General features: G+C 33.1%; 2 protein-coding genes across 7 annotated transcripts; one reads left to right on the top strand and one right to left on the bottom strand.

Moving 5' to 3' along the window:
- Window positions 1–1,385: 1,385 nt before the first annotated feature.
- On the top strand, window positions 1,386–6,265 carry LOC100800235 (putative pentatricopeptide repeat-containing protein At5g52630). Of its 3 annotated transcripts, none has more exons than XR_005889894.1 (2): window positions 1,422–3,318; window positions 3,835–6,265. XR_005889894.1 is itself a non-coding variant. In XM_003553370.4 (1 exon), exon 1 carries the CDS (start codon window positions 1,473–1,475, stop codon window positions 3,219–3,221), a length of 1,749 nt encoding a protein of 582 aa, XP_003553418.1. In that variant the 5' UTR covers window positions 1,386–1,472; the 3' UTR covers window positions 3,222–3,489. The 3 variants fall into 3 exon arrangements, 1 of the variants encoding a protein (XP_003553418.1); XR_003265830.2 differs by having other exon boundaries at window positions 6,041–6,205; XM_003553370.4 differs by lacking the exon at window positions 3,835–6,265 and having other exon boundaries at window positions 1,386–3,489.
- Window positions 6,266–12,186: 5,921 nt separating this feature from the next.
- LOC100791806 (zinc finger CCCH domain-containing protein 30) lies at window positions 12,187–15,321 on the bottom strand. 4 transcript variants are annotated; one of them, XM_014771949.3, is made up of 2 exons: window positions 15,084–15,321; window positions 12,187–14,813 (listed from the first exon to the last, which is right to left on the bottom strand). In XM_014771949.3, exon 2 carries the CDS (start codon window positions 14,787–14,789, stop codon window positions 12,786–12,788), a length of 2,004 nt encoding a protein of 667 aa, XP_014627435.1. In that variant the 5' UTR covers window positions 14,790–14,813; window positions 15,084–15,321; the 3' UTR covers window positions 12,187–12,785. The 4 variants fall into 4 exon arrangements, with proteins under 4 accessions (XP_014627435.1, XP_014627434.1, XP_006604367.1 ...); XM_014771948.3 differs by having other exon boundaries at window positions 12,187–14,810; window positions 15,084–15,239; XM_006604304.4 differs by having other exon boundaries at window positions 12,187–14,810; window positions 14,890–15,093.
- Between the last annotated feature and the right edge of the window lie 2,415 nt (window positions 15,322–17,736).

The following is a 17,736-nucleotide window of genomic DNA, read 5'->3' as shown; positions in this document are numbered from 1 at the left end:
TTTTCGAAAGTGTAAAAAGTGTTATAAATATATCTCACCGTTAACTTCCATCCGTCAGCGTTAATAAAATAACCTACGTGACACAAAGGAAAAAATTTGTCATTGAAATTATTGTCGATGTAATCATCTCTAATTGTCACCATAAACTAATATTTGTCCTATAATATTTTTTAACTTTTTGTCTTCCTACTTCACTGACAAATAGGTTCATAAAAATACAAAATCTAGTCTCCAAAGGGTAAGAAGTGTGACAAAATATATCTAAACGTTAAAAGTAGATTGTGACTAATTATTATAATTTGAAAAAAATTATAATGATTGCAACAATTTTTTTTTGACAAACTGGTAAATTAAATTGAGTCTAAAAGAAAAAAGAATACTCTTTTATAAACTATAAATAATTATTTTACCCTCTCATGCTTGATGAAAGGTTCAAGTAAAAAAAATAATTATTATAAAACATTATAGTTAAATTAGATGCATTAATAATTTTTAGGAAAAATTGTAATTTTAATGACACTTTTAATTTGTAAAAAGCAATAATCTCCTTTGGAATGATTTTTTTAAAGGTTATATTTTTTAAATGATCAGTCAATAAAAAATAATTGTGTATGATTTTAAAAAATAATTTAAAAATTAACAAACTTTTACTATTATAATTTGTAATTTGATGTCATTGTATATACTAATAGACATTCATATTTTATTATGAAAAAATTATAAAAAAAAATTAAATAAATAGTTTTTTATTAAAAAGAAATAATGATTTTCTTATTGTTTTATAGTAAAATTTCTTTCTTTTTTCTGTGTTTATTTCATTTATTCAAAAATTAACAACCAAATTATTGATTTTTTTTTAGTTGAAGAAAAGTAAGAAGAATTCGTCAAAACAATAAAAATTCAGCCTCATTGATAATATTTTATGCATATCTCAAGAGTTGATGAAACTTGAAAATGATATGACGAAAACAAACACTTACTAGTGTGATATAGTTCTCCCAAAATTTTACCGCAATCATTATAATTTGTCATAATCTATTGTTAATGTCTAGATATATTTGTCGTATTGTTTACACCGATGACTAAATTTTGTATGTTTATCTTTCAGACATTTGTCAATAGAGTGGAAAGACGAAAAATCAATAAAATATTATATAACAAATATGCATGACAATTAGATATAATCACGTTGACAATAACAAATTCGTCTATTTATGTCACATAGGCTATTGTATTAACGAACAGAAATTAATGATCAGTTATATTTATCGCATTTTTTACATTTTTTAAAACTAAATTTTATATTTTTATTTTTCAGGACACCCTTCATGACAAAATATCTATTTAGCCTATTTTAAATTATAAGATTAGAAGAGAAAGTTGTTTAATTAGAGAGAATAAAAACCTTGGCCTAAGATAAGGCCCAAAAGAAGAATAAGATGTGACGCGGGTAAGTTTGAAATTTGAGTCCCATGGTTGTTCTGAGCGACTGCAGAGACATTTGCAAGGTGCTGGTGTGGTTCACACACACAAGGTCCCTCCGGAAGGGTCTCCAACTCCATGGGCAAGTTATCAAATTAGGGTTCGAAGCCATTCCATTGGTGTGCCACCACTTGATCAACTTCTACTCCAAAACCAACCTCCCTCACTCTTCGCTCAAACTCTTCGATTCTTTTCCCCACAAATCCGCCACCACATGGAGCTCCGTCATCTCCTCCTTCGCCCAGAACGACCTCCCCCTCCCTGCTCTCCGCTTCTTCCGCCGCATGCTCCGCCACGGCCTCCTCCCCGACGATCACACACTCCCCACCGCCGCCAAGTCCGTCGCTGCCCTCTCCTCCCTCCCCCTCGCCCTCTCCCTCCACGCCCTCTCCCTCAAAACCGCCCACCACCACGACGTCTTCGTCGGAAGCTCCCTCGTCGACACGTACGCTAAATGCGGCGACGTCAACCTCGCGCGCAAGGTGTTCGACGAAATGCCTCACAAAAACGTCGTCTCCTGGAGCGGTATGATATACGGATATTCTCAGATGGGTCTCGACGAGGAGGCTTTGAACCTGTTTAAACGTGCTCTGGAGCAGGATTATGATATAAGGGTTAATGATTTTACGCTTTCTAGTGTTTTGAGGGTGTGTAGTGCTTCCACGTTGTTTGAGCTGGGGAAGCAAGTGCATGGACTGTGCTTTAAAACAAGTTTTGATTCTTCATGCTTTGTGGCTAGCTCGTTGATCTCGTTGTACTCTAAGTGCGGGGTTGTAGAAGGAGGTTACAAGGTTTTTGAGGAGGTGAAAGTTAGGAACCTTGGCATGTGGAACGCAATGTTGATTGCGTGTGCTCAGCATGCACATACAGGGAGAACATTTGAGCTGTTTGAAGAGATGGAGCGTGTTGGGGTGAAGCCTAACTTCATCACATTTTTGTGTCTGCTTTATGCGTGCAGCCATGCAGGGTTGGTGGAGAAGGGGGAACACTGCTTTGGGTTGATGAAGGAGCATGGTATTGAACCGGGGTCGCAGCATTATGCTACATTGGTGGATTTGCTTGGTCGTGCTGGGAAGTTGGAGGAAGCGGTTCTGGTTATCAAGGAAATGCCAATGCAGCCCACAGAATCTGTTTGGGGGGCTTTGTTGACAGGGTGTAGGATTCATGGAAACACTGAATTGGCTTCCTTTGTGGCTGATAAGGTTTTTGAGATGGGTGCTGTGAGTTCTGGGATTCAGGTTTTGTTGTCTAATGCTTATGCTGCTGCTGGAAGATGGGAGGAAGCGGCAAGGGCGAGGAAGATGATGAGGGATCAAGGAATAAAGAAGGAAACTGGGTTGAGTTGGGTGGAGGAGGGGAATAGGGTTCATACATTTGCTGCTGGGGATAGGTCTCATGGGAAAACCAGGGAAATTTATGAGAAGTTGGAGGAGTTGGGAGAGGAAATGGCGAAAGCCGGTTATGTTGCAGACACTTCTTTTGTGTTGAAAGAAGTGGATGGGGATGAGAAAAGTCAAACTATAAGGTATCATAGTGAAAGGTTGGCCATTGCGTTTGGACTTATTACTTTCCCTCCAGAATGGCCTATCAGGGTAATGAAGAACTTGCGAGTTTGTGGTGATTGCCACACTGCCATCAAGTTTATTAGCAAGTGTACTGGAAGGGTGATTATTGTGAGGGACAATAACCGGTTCCACCGATTTGAGGATGGGAAATGCACTTGTGGAGATTATTGGTGATGATGATAAGGTGCTGCATGACATGAGACTGATGAGAATCACTGAAAAAAATCATCTCACGACTTGTTTTTGCTATCTCACCACGTACAAAATCGTGGTAATTTTGACACTTTTTGTCATTTATTTATTTTTTGATATTACTGCTAACATGATCCGAGGAAAAATAGGAAGCCTATAGTACTGTACTCAAAGAAGAACTTCAAAAGAAAATTCTTAAGACTAGCTATTATTTCATTTATAAAATCAAGTGTGTCATTTGCCAACCTAATCTGCATTTTTGTTGATATTGGAGGGATAATGTTGATAAATATTTGTGTTTTAATTTAAAATTTATAAATATATATTAATTCTATTTTATAAAATAGAATATTTATTTTAGATTTTCTTAAGATTTTATTTTAATAAGTTAATTAGTTTGTTATGTTTGTTGTAACAACTGTAGGTTGGTTTTCCAACAGTCATATTTCTAACGGTCATATTTTGTTGTTGCAAAATGCCTATGTATATCTCTGTCCTCTTTTCTAGAAATGACAGGCTGAGAGCTCTGGTTTCTTTCTCCCAAAAATTTGTCTCTTTCTTTTCTTATAAAAAACTTATTTTTTGTGAGAGCAAGAGCATTGGTGTTCATAAGATTCGGGGATCCTTTCGCTACACACGATTGGAACCAACGGGTTGTCGTATCTTGGGAGAGGAGCGCAATCAAATTTTCCTACCAGTGCAATGGGGCGTTTTCTCTTTAAGGATAGTGTTTACGCGCTTCAACCCAGGCTATTTAATTCTTTCCCTTAATTTAATTTTCCTTGTGCTCATTGTATGATATAATGCATTATTTATGTGTTGTCAATTAAATTTATTTTGCTACTGTTATTTTGTTATTTAATTCAAGACTGTGCATCTTCTTCGTATTTTATTTTTCTTCATTTTTTATTTTATTTTCCAACAGTCTTAGAAAAAAAACCGTTATCACTTTCTTCTTGCATAGTCTTTTCTACAGTAACATTTTGTTTTATCTAAAATGTTTGTCGTCAATATGATTGAGTTCTTTTCTAGTAAGCATGAAAAATTAATGGATGAAAACACAATTCTTTAACTTGATGGATGAAAACACAATGCATTATGTTCCATTAAAAATGTTTTTATTATATTATGTATTTCCTGAAATTTTAAATTAGTATGAAATTGTTGAAAAATATTTTCTTTGTCAATTGTATTTTTGTTTAAGATAAAATGCTTTTAGAATTAGTTTATGTGAAAAACTAAAAACATCTCACTATTTTCATTCCTGCCTCAGGAAGTTATCTTTTACTTGGTCAAATGATCCTGAGAACACAAGTCTTTAAAATCAGGACGTTTTTTGTTTGGTTTTTTAATTTCTATTGTTTAACGTTATTATTATTACTGCAAGTATTTTGTTGCTGCATGTTGACTGATTGTCTCTTTATATATAACTCATTGATAAAAATAAGTCTGTGAAAATATAACACACAAAAATAATAAAATAAACACTTTGGTGAAACTTTATATTTTGCATGTCGTATTCTTAAAAGAGTATCTTATAAACAAAAAAAAATCTTTATGAGTTATGGAGAAAAAGAGAACCAAATCTGAAATATCTTAAAGTGTGGGGGTGTGTAGTAAATGTTAATATCTCTATTAATAAGAAAAGGAAAATTGAAAAAAAAATATTAATTATATTTTGTTGGATATTTTTTACATAATACTACTTATAGATTCTTAGTTATTAATTCAGAAGTATCTGAAATTTCTAATGGTACTATTATGGAGTCTAGAGATGTGACTTTCTTTGAAAATATTTTTTCTTGAAAAATAAATTGTTAAATCTTTGTATGGTTTGAAACAAGCTCCAAAGCATTGACACAAAAGTTTGGTTAAGTTATTCTTTTGTATGATTTTCAAATTAATGATAGTGATAAATGTGTGTATGTGAAACAATTTGATAATAATGGACGTGTCATTTTATGTTTGTATCTGAATGACATATTGATATTTGGTAGTAATATGCATTTCATAAATGATGTGAAGTTTTTCTTGTCTATAAATTTTGATATGAAAGACCTTAGTTGTGTAGATGTGATTTTGGGTATTAAGCTTATAGAGAAAAATGATGGTATGATTTTTTATTTCTTCCAATCTTGGTATGTTGAAAAGCTATATATTAAAGAAGTTTAATCATTTTGATGTGAAACATGTTTCTGCTCCTTATGACTCATCTATTGAGTTAAAGAAAAGTTTGAGTAAACTAATTTTTTTTTACATGAATATTCTCAAATTATTGGTTCTATGTTACATTTGACAAACTTCTTTAGGTCTGACATTGCATATGCAGTTGGTAGATTAGGAAGGTATACTAATAATCGTGATCATTCTCATTGGATTGCATTAGAAAGAGTTTTTAGATACTTAAAAGGAACCATCAATTATGACATTCATTATACATGTTTTCCTGCAGTAATTAAGGGGTTTAGTGATGCAAATTGGATTTCTGATGAAACAAAATCAACAAGTGGTTATGTTTTTACTTTAGCTGGTGGTGCAGTATCATGAAAATCTACTAGACAAATTATTATTTCACATGAAAGCAAAAATTATTGTTTTAAATACTGCTACTAGTGAGACTAAATTTCTTTAAAATGTATTATGCAATGTATACCTCCAATGCCAATGCACTATGATAGTCAAGTTGTTATATCTAAAGTTACTAGCAAAAATTTTAATGAAAATAGAAGACACTTAAGAGTGAGACATAAGTCTATCAGAAATTTGATTTCTCATGGTGTCATTTCTCTTGACTTTGTCAGGTCAGAAAATAATATTGCGGATCCGCTTACAAAAAGGTTGACATGTCAACAAGTATTTGAGTCGTCGAGGGGAATGAGATTAAAGCCCATTATTTAGTTACAACAATGGACACCCATCTCCGTGTGATTGGTGATCCCATGAATGGAGTTCAACGGGTAACAATGAAATTGTTTGTTGACTAAAGTACACCAAAATAAAATTTGGCGGAGTTGTTCCGTTTCTCATTCCTATGACGAGGTGTATTATAAATTGTGACAATATTAAGGTTGAGGTATTTATATATGTGTATTTTTGGTGGGAAAAAAATACCTCTTAATGAATCCGATGACAATTATTGTAGGGGTGGGGATCACAACCCACTCTTGGAGGATTCACCTAGTGAGTGTGGTGGTGGGGCCGCCATTGTGAGATATGGGCTAATCTCTAAGTGACACTCACGAAACAAGATACAAGCGCAAGGCCGTGTAACGCGCTACCACTGATTAGAACCTAATTGAACGCCAATATTGTAGGGGTTGTGTACTAAAGTCCGGTTAAAGAATATGTAGTTCAAGACAATCAAGTCACTACGTTTTTCTCGGATGGAAGTTCATAAACACTAGGTATAAGGCTCAAACCCAGAAGGTTCCTTATACCGAAATACAATATCACATGCTCTTTCTTTTATATTTTTATACAAATTATCTTTCAGAAAATATATTTTAAATTTTTAAATTATGTGGGGGAATGTTGATAAATATTTGTGTTTTAATTTAAAATTTATAAATATATATTAATTCTATTTTATAAAATAGAATATTTATTTTAGATTTTCTTAAGATTTTGTTTTAATAAGTCAACTAGTTTGTTATGTTTGTTGTAACAACTGTAGGTTGGTTTTCCAACGGTCATATTTTGTTGTTGCAAAATGCCTATATATAGCTCTGGTTTCTTTCTCCCAAAAATTTGTCTCTTTCTTTTCCTATAAAAAACTTATTTTTTGTGAGAGCAAGAGCATTGGTGTTCATAAGATTCGGGGATCCTTTCGCTGCACACGATTGGAACCAACGGGTTGTCGTATCTTGGGAGAGAAGCGCAATCAAATTTTCCTACCAGAGTGCAGTGGAGCGTTTTCTCTCTAAGGATAGCGTTTACGCGCTTCAACCCAGGCTATTTAATTCTTTACCTTAATTTAATTTTCCTTGTGCTCATTATATGATATAATGCATTATTTATGTGTTGTCAATTAAATTTATTTTGCTACTTATAGTTTGTTATTTAATTCAAGACTGTACATCTTCTTCGTATTTTATTTTCCTTCATTTTTTATTTTATTTTCCAAACATACCATACCACAACGTTCAAATTTAAACATATAGATATAGAGAAGATGGAGACACGAATATAAGAACTAGCAATTTTGATGGCTTCTGATTGGGAAGTAGTAACAGCTAGAACAGCACGTATTCAGACAAGGACAGCAGGGACGATTCAGCGCATATTTGTTTCTACGTGACTACAGGTTCGTTGGGTAGAGTGGAAAAAAAATAGAATGAAAGTGAATTGAAATGAAAATTTTGAATTAAAGTTTGTTTGTAAAAGTAAGAATCCTACCTCATTATTTTGTTCATTTTCCTTCTTTTCCGGTCTTTCACTGCAAATAAACGAACCCTAAATCTGATTAACAATGGACACGAACGTTAGGGTAGATGTTTAATTTTACTTCCTTGATCTGTTTTCCTCTGTGATTTACGTTAATTTTAATGTAAAAGTAACTATAAATGTGTGTTTGTTTCAAGTCTCCAACATACGTATGTGGAAATTTTCACGTAAAAAAATTAAAAGAACGTAGAAACTAAACCTGTTTTGCTTCTGACTTGACGTGAATCATCTTTGGTCAAAGCTAAACCAGATATGCTATACATTGTGTTGGGTCATAGGTGATGCATGTCCAGCTTGTGTACTGGATACTCAAACACACAGTAACTTTTAAAAGTTGAAGGAGCAATCTGAATCTTATTAACATTGTTTTGTGTCACACTTCTAAGGACTATTTTAAACTCTCTTTATGGAAGCTAAACTCTCTCTTTATGGACGTCACACTTCTAAGGACTATTTTAAATTTTTTAAATAAGATAAAATATTAAAATAAACTTTTTAACATAGGGGTTACTGAACAAAATAAATAAGATAAATAATCAAAAATGACATTTTGTTCTTATTTTTTCGATAAATAATTGTGAAAGAGTTTATTCATACATAACACAATTCTTTTTTGTTTTGTCTTTTTTAAAAATAATTTACATAACACAAATCATTAGGTGCATGAAGTATTTCATGGAGCGCAGAAAGCAATTGCCTTCCTTTAATACCTATCTAGTGAATTGTATGTGACCCAAAAGAACATTCATTCATTTTTTTCTTCCCCGTCGACCACGACAACTTAAATGACCATAAATGATTTTTTATTTAAAACAAATTAAAATTAAAAAATAAGCAAAAGTGTATGAGAAAATTATTTCTCTGTATATAGATAAATAAATGAGAAAAGTCTCAAGGGTCCATCCCATCCATGATTGGGGGTCCAAAATCCAAATCTGCACATATAATTTAGTGTATGCTTGGTTTGTAGTAGAAAATACTACGCCGCCTATTCTAATACAAATCAAATTGATAAAAACAAACTAAAGCAAAAGTAAAAATCTTGATTCATTAGTAAAATTACTTTTGCCTCTGTACCTAGAGGGACACAACCCTCACAAGGGTATGGTTGAGAACCCCTTTTGTGTTAGTCAAGCATTCTGATGCTTAAATCATAACTCTTTTCAATATGATAAATAAGAGAAATAAATGCTAATGAATGATGTATCTTATATTAAAAATCTCACTATTTAATATTTATATACATATTTTAATGGATCCTTGGTTCATGGGTTTTACTTCCCATGGCTAATGATCCCACTAACATGGAGTTAGTTACCTAATGATGTTAATAAGGTGATTTGTCTTTTCTTTGTTTTGACTTAGGCAATAGATCAAAACATTATAAAGTACCATTCGGCAAAGATTGAATACCCAAATAACTTAAATCCGCATAAGGGCCTAACACTCTTAACCTTGTACGAAAGGATCATGACAGAGATTAAAACAAAGAGAAGACAAATCACCTTATGAACATCATTAGGCAACTAACTCCATGTTAGTGGGATCATTAACCATGGGAAGTAAAACCCATGAACCAAGAATCCATTAAAATATGTATATAAATATTAAATAGTGAGATTTTTAATATAGCATTTATTTTTCTTATTTATCATATTGAAAAGAGTTATGATTCAAGCATCAGAATGTCTTTGTAGGTACCCTCACTCACGACAAAAAAAATGAATAATCACCATATTAGAATAAGGAGAAATTACTTCTAATATCTCACTGCAGATACAACCCCAAACATAATTTTCCAATGGATTTCCAAACATACTCTTAGTATACTTGAATCAGGATCCGTGATTCATGCTAACCTTCAAATTTATGTCCAAAGCAAGAAAATGATATAGAAGCAAAGTTGAGTTGTTTCCGCTGACGGTAACAAACATGTTACCAAGCACACGTATATGTTTTGGATAAGTAGTTTGCTTGCCGTTGTATAATTGTATAATCACATATTCACATTAGATATCCTCGTTTTTTCCTACAATCCTCTCATTTTACATCTTAAAGAAAAAAAAACTACAGAAGCTCTACGTTTTTGGGCAATAAACATTGCTCATATTTCACTTCCTTTTTCTTCTTGAGAAAACGAAAAATACCAAAATTTCCATATTGGATTCTGTTCTGTAAATCACGTAAATATGTTTGTTCTCTCAATTTCCTCTTATTACACTTCCAACTCCAAAATTAGGAGAGAGAAAAAGTTCAACTAATTAATCTACCAAATTAAGAAGAACATTAAGGCATGAAGATATTGATTACTGAATGTTAAATATTTTTGTGAAACTACTCATCAATTGCCTATTTGGATCAAGCACTAATGGCAAAAGCTAATTTATTACATTTGATATGCTCTAGAAAAGAAGAGGCATTAAAATAACGGTGTTACTAGGTGCACCCAACAGTATTACTGGTACACCCAACATTTTTTATTAATGCCCAAAATGCTCCTGACTTGTTGTTCCTTTTAATTTCTGGTTGAGTGGTGATTCGTAAGTAGATTTTTTACATACGGATGAAGTTGATCCGTATGAATTATACGGATGAAGTTGATCCGTAAGTATGAACTTCATCCGTATAAATCATACGGATGAACTTCATCCGTATTGGTTTTTTGTTTTTTCTTTAATTCCTTAATTTTTTTATTTTTTTTAATTATTAATATGTTAAACTACTCATTTGTGCATTAATTTTTTTTACTATTACAAAATTTAATATATATTAAATTTTGTAATAGTAAATATTTTTTATTTATAAAAAAATATATGGATTAAATAATTCGTATGAGTTATATCAAAATTAATTATCACAAAATTTATTATTTAAATTTATATGCGCATTAAATATATATTAGAAATTTTATTGTTATGTATAACAACATAATTTATTTTATAATGTAATTAACTCATTAGCTCAATTGGTTAAAACGTTGTTCTAATAATATGAAAGTCACATGTTTAATTCTTGCTTTGACCATTAATTTTAAATTAATTTATTACAAATATTTTTCAAAAAAAATTAAAACCTTCAATATGGGTGCGTCTTATTTGTTGTTAAATTTAAGTCAGGGACATTTTTATCAGTTCATGTAATATGTTGGGTACATCTAGTAACACTCCTAAAGCAAAATAGAAAATGACACGTGTAAGATCCTTATCAACAAAAAGAATTTTCGTATGTGACAATGTTACAGCTACCAATTACTCTTCATCAGAATAAGAATAGAGGAGAATACAAATGTTCCTTAAAAGAGAAGGTCGGTTATATCATGTTTATAGAATATGAATGCGTGGTGAAGCATTATTATTCCTTCTGCAAAAGTTGGAAGAAAAGGCGAGAACAAATCAAGAGTATATCAATACAAAAAATTGTCCATAAGGAGGTGATGCTGATATGGTAGTAAAAGTAAAACTGTTTACATTAATTCCTTAGCGATTTGTTTTATTCAGGGGAATTTTATCTAACTTTAGTGATATATTTATATCGATTTGGTTATGGAGGTCAACTCAATTCCAACTTAGAAAAGCATATAATGACACACACTGGCTATCAAAAGCACCGGTGATAGTGAAAGATTAATGCCGACAGTGAAGCCATTAAAAACATTTTATGTTTACAATTTTGTTCTCTTTCTCTCTATTATATTTTAAATTCATAAGATATTATACTAAAAAAATTCAATATTCTAAGTTATCGAACAATCATAAAACTTCTAAAACATTTTTAAATGAATAAATTATTTTTAAAGAAAAATAGACCTTAATCAAGCATGCCATACTCCTTTGTTAAACTATTGATCGACTCCTAAAAAAACGACTAACAGAATTGGGAGATATAGTGTATTCCATTAACATACGTCAAATAAGTCCACCATAACAAGAGGCTCAATTAAAAATATATAAACTCAAAGTGACCAGAAGCGTGTTTCATTGGATTTCTAATTGCTTGTTGAGTAGGACAGCACAAAGTACACAATTTCATAGGTCCATATATGATCCATGGGGGTTAACTATGTCCTACACATCAAATATGTACAATGGTGTTTCATCTACTTTATAAAGACTAAGAATGCATAAAAATGGCATTTTAGTTCGTGCACAATCTACGGTAACTACTCCACAACAGAATTTGACGCTCAGATAGCTCAGTTATTAATACAATGCAAATAAAAACTACAAACACTGCGATACAATATAGTATATGATCACCAGGGGGTAACTAGTCCTAGACATCAAATATGTAATATGGTGCCTCATCTATTGCCAAAAAAGACTAAGAATCCATATAAATGACATTTTAGTTCCTGCACAATCTACAGCACCTACTCCATAAACAGGATTTGATGCTACAATACAACTCAGTAATTTATACAACGCAAATAGAAACTACTAACACTGAGATAGTGCAGTAATGTAGTATCATTTTGAGAATAGAGACATAGGTATTAAAAACAATATAGCAATAAACTTCAATTGAATGTTACATGCCCAAAGGATCAATGTTCAAATATTCCTAATTTACCCACTCCCTGGCATCGACAATTATTGATTCCAGATTACAAAAGAAATACCATATACTATCCAGCAACCTGTGTTTTCATCCCCAAAATTGGAACAAAATAGAGACACAAGGAATTACTCCAATGACCCTTCTGTAACTTTGGTTTCTACCCCAAAATATAAAGAAACAAAATCAAAAGATAGATCAAACTTAGGAATAGGACTTCATTGTGATACAACATTTGCTCCTCAAGGAAGGAAAAATTGACAGGAATGTGGACCTAAAATTTGAAGAGATAGGCAGCCAAAAAACCCTTCACTGGCATTAATTCTGTGAACGCCACCCAGTGGTTTCCTGACCCTTCTAAGTTACTTTTGCAACACTAAACCTCAAAATGAATTTTGCTCAGTGATGTGGTTCTTTTTCTTAGTACTGCTTCCTTTCTTAGTTACTGTAACCTTCTTCCATCAACAAAATTCATAAACGAATATATATGATTATTATTTACTGAAACATTTCTGTTGTTAACTACCTCAGGGTCAGCAGAAACTCATTTCAGTTTTGCTGAGCCACAAGATGATCAAGCTGCATCTGTTCAAGCCATGCTCCCAGTACAGCATGATCAACAACAGACTCCATTTGCGTGCTAATGTTTGATCCCTCACTGGAGGATCCAGCAGCTGCTGCTGCAACATATGAGACAGTGGTTGCCAATTTATCTTTAACTTCAGCTGGTGATTCCTTAACAAGTGACTGCACCCAAGATAAATCAGGCTCCTCACCATTGTTCCCAAGCTCAAATGATGATGACCTTCTTAGCTTACCAACTTCACCAGCACCAACTGGCCAATCCAATTTAACATTAGGTGATCCCCATTTTGACCAAGAATCGGCAGAGGCAGCAGCAGAGTTGGAGCCGAGTTCTTGGAAGCTTAAGCTGCGAAATTGTTGCTTCTCGCGCTGAGCTAGCATAGAAATCCTAGAACCCATTGGAGAAATAGGTTCGACATTTCGCGGAGACATTCCCAACGAGGCCTGCAATAAAGGATGCTCAAAATTTTTAGAGGCAAAATTAGTATTCAGGGGTGCCAACATGCTTTGCTGGTGCTGAAATTGATTGAAGACAGCTGATTTGTGAGTTGGAGAAAATACAGCTGAAGCCAATGCTGGATCAGCATATCTAGGAGAAGAACTCTCAGCTGAAAACAGATCATCAAGATTTGAAGGAGTCAAGGGTTTCATTCGACCAGAGCGGTTCATGGTATTACAATTCATAGCATGTGGAGATAGGCATGATAACTCATTAAGGAACTGTTGCTGCTGCTGCTGCTGATGATGATGATGATCATAATCAGGTAATAACAAATCAAAATCATCCACAGAAAAATCTCTAGCATTGAGTGAAGATCTCAATCTACTGGAATGAAAATTACTTCCTGGAAGATGCAATGCTGGGATGTTAGGCTGAGGCCAAGCAATTGAAGCACTGGAAGGCGACATGGGCGGAGTGAACGGCGAGGGAGACATGACCGACATAGAGGAAGGAGAGATGGCTGCAACAAAATCCATAGCAGAGGAGGCACTGGAACGGGGAGAAGGAACAGCAGAACCGGTTGAAACATAGAGCGGTCTAAGCTCTTCATTGGTGTGGGCAAAGAAGCAAACTCTTCTTGCACAATTAGTCCCATCCTTGCAAAGCCGGGTTCTATATTGTGCAGGGTGCAGCCAGCACTCAAAAACCCCATGAGCATACTCACACATATCCCCTCTCCTGCAAGCACCCTTTCGAAATTCAGGACAAGGTACACAACTATAATGGAACTTTCTCGGGTCCCTTCTTCGGGCATTTTCCCCTGGATGAACAAAGGGGCATTCAGTCCAATCGTGTGAATAAGCCCTCGAACAAGGTCGAACCTTGAACGAGTACATTCGAAACTCATCGCTTGAGTATATGCTGTTCTTTATGTCCGGAAGGGACAGATCAACAGGGTACTCTTTCTTCTCACTCACTTCATTTGTCTTCATCTTCAAATCTTCCGCTGAACACCCATTGCATGTGCTCCTCATCACCCTAAGGAGACTCCAATCATCGCTTCCAAGAAGCTCTTCCAGACTCTTCTTCACATAATCAAGCTTCGGTGGAGAAACAATAACATCCCCGGGTCGGCGACCATTGGCATCAACAGAATTCCGATCAGCGCCTGCTTCTAGAAGCAGTTTCACAGCATCGACGGCGTTTTCAGACCCACCTGAAGCTGCACAGTGAAGTGCAGTGCTTTTGTCAAGGCCAGATGATCGGTTCACATCAGCTTCTGATAGAGAAAGAATCAACGTCATGACATCAATGCTACCGTAGGTGGCAGCAACCATCAAAGGAGTTCTTTGCTCGTTGACCATCTTCTTTGACTCTTTGTGGCGGCCATACCACAACCCAACCTCGTCTATGGAGGAAGGTTCACACTCGATTAATCTTTTGAAACCCGAAACATCGTTGTTGGCTGCAAGCTCCAGCAGCAAGCTTGCAAGAGAATCTTCAGTGTCAAGAGATAAGTGATTCATCTCATGGCTTCAAGTCTTCAACTGCTAAACAAAATAGTAAAATTTACATTCAAGAACATATGCACTACAACAAACATCCAAAAGCATTAAAAACACATACCTTAGTCTCTTATTGAATTTAAACACACACACGCACCAGATACATACTAAAGCCAACTATCTATGTGTATCACATTAAAGAAGAAAAAAAAATCCAACTTTTATTATTATTTTTATATATACATCCAATATTCCATTTCATGCATGAAAATTGAAAACATCACTATTTTAGTAAAAAGGAAATAAAGAAATTACGGGTTTGATTGATTATTCTTCTGCGATCGCCTTTTTTGTTTCCCAATCACATTCCGCCTCGGACTCGATCGTCGTTTTCGGAAAAGTCTAGGGGTAGAATGGTGATTTCGCTGATTTTTATTCTTGGAACGAGTTACGACAAAGGCTCCTCCTTGTAATAGTTTAACACTTTCCCCAGTTGTCGTTCGCTGAAATTTTCTGGAAATTCACCTCACATGCGATAAAAACGAGGATCTAGTGCACACGTGGCGGGGATTTATTGGAACTGTATATAAAGCTTTCTCTGAAACCGGTTCGAGATTTTCGTCAGCTCAGCTAATCATGGGGTGACACGTGTGCCACTGATTGTTCTTTTATGCGAAAGTACTACATTGATGGAGGGAAACCGGCCGTGGAGGTCAAAACTGAAAAGCCGGGTGATTTCACCGGTTAGGTGAATCAGCAGAGTGCGGTGACCGGATCCAACCGGTTGCATTGAAGTGCATTGGAATGAGGTGTTGGAATCCGGGTGTACCGTACGGACGCGGATTTCAGACACTGGTCAATTGTGGTTTAATGGTGGAACGGGAGTGAGTCAAATCATGGAGAAATAAAAAATAAAAAAAGGAAAAAGAAAGAGAAAAGACATGCTGCATACAACAACACTCATGAAATAGGGATTTATATTCAGGATCCATGCTATTATGTTTTCTATAAAAAAATAAAGCAAGGAGAATAAATTTAGAAAAGGGAAATACATAATTGATAAGATAAAAAGCATGGTATCACAATCTTCCTTTATTGTTACTACTGTTTTAGCATAATTTCCTTTATGTGATGGCTTTTAGAATATTTTAGGTTTTTCAATGTTGTATATGCATTTCGATGGAAAAAAAATGTTGTATATGTCATTTTAATTTTTTTTATTCTTTTAGCTTTCTCTTGATAATTTTTTAGTCATTTTTTTGTCATTTATTTCTGTCATCTGTCATTATTAAGATATTTGTCTTATTTATTTACTTGAATTTTTAATTTATTTTTTTGATTGTAATTAAAAACTATCAAGTCGATCGATATCAACTATACTTTAAAAAATATATGATTTCCTTGTCAATTGTACTTTTCCTAAATGCAAGTTATTATATGAATACAAATTAAGAAAAATTGACCAAAAACCTTTTTTAGCATTTCTTCCTTCCTTCTTTTATTGGAGAATCTTTAATTTTCACTATTGTTTTTTTTTCTATCACACTCTTTTTAACTCAAAATTCATAAAAACAAATAAAGCGGAAGGAATAGTATATGGTTTAACCTATTTTAAATCTAAGTCGGACCAAGTTTATTAATTAACAAATTAGTTTAAGATGTTTTAAAAATCTGTTTAGTTAAATATAATAGGTTTTATGTGACCTAAAGAGTTTTTAACCTTAACATTTTAACCAACAAGAACAATAATGTTCTTATATTATATAAAAAATATCATTAGATTTTTTTAATTTTTTAGTTGCTCATGAACTTATTTTTCATGCAAATTTTATTTTTTTACATCTTTTTTTGTTTGAATATTAATTGGGTCATAGTTTTCATATTGGCGATTTTAATGGGATAAGTTAAAAATCTTTAATTACTAAAAAAATATTAAAATTGTGCCCCAAAATTAAAAATAATCATTATTTTAAAAGAGTAATATTTGAGAAATATAAGATCAGAATAAATCTTTTAAAAGATAAAAGAATAAAACAAATTTTAATAAAAAGATTAGAGACTAAAAATATGTGTTTAGCTCTTTTTTTTGGATGAAATCATATTAGTTAGAAAAATATCATTGAGTCAATTATTTTACTCAGCCTAGAAAGACAAAAACTTTGGCAAGTAGTTTGTTCATACAATCAAATCTATATGTGGAACTTACGAATATCGCTACTCCAATATCCCAGCTCCAAATTAGACAATGAACGATTACCCACAATTAAACATGCAAATTATTTGTAACACTTAAAAATATCAGTAAATACCCTAATCCAAATCTCATTAGCTAGTTAATTTATGATACATCCCGTCTGTTATTGTTTCAAATTAACACAACAAATTTAGTTAACTCATTTAAGAGAAAAGAATTCAACTATGATTGCATGTCATCAGAGACTAAATCAGAGTTGTTAAAAATCTAAAACCAACAAATTTCTTCATCACGCGCTTGACCATTTGATGTTACGTACTATTTGATAACACACCTTCCAAGACGAAAACGAAACATTAAGTTGGTTTGTTTAATTTTTAAAAAAAATTAAAAATAATACTTTTTATATAAGTATTTTTTGAAAAAATAAATAGGATTTGTTTCTTAAAAGAATATAAAATTATTTATTTTATTTTTATAAAATAAATTTAAACAAAATTAGTCCATTGTGTAATAAACCACTAAACTATATGTCACGGATAATTCCTTGTATTTTTTTCCTCGATATATTGACCCATGCATAGCGTGTTATCTAGAACGTGCTTTGTTCTCTCAGGGATTATCCATTTTACGAATGATTAATTATTGTTATTTTTTTAAAATATTATTGAAATTTAATTTAAAATAAACATAAAATATAATAGATTAAATGGGATAAGTAGTTAAGAAAAAATTGACTAGTTAGTTATAAACATAATTGTTATGTTATTTTTT

Source organism: Glycine max, chromosome 19 (assembly GCF_000004515.6).
Source record: "Glycine max cultivar Williams 82 chromosome 19, Glycine_max_v4.0, whole genome shotgun sequence".
NCBI lineage: Eukaryota > Viridiplantae > Streptophyta > Magnoliopsida > Fabales > Fabaceae > Glycine > Glycine max.
This window is presented reverse-complemented; position numbering and strand designations above follow the sequence as displayed.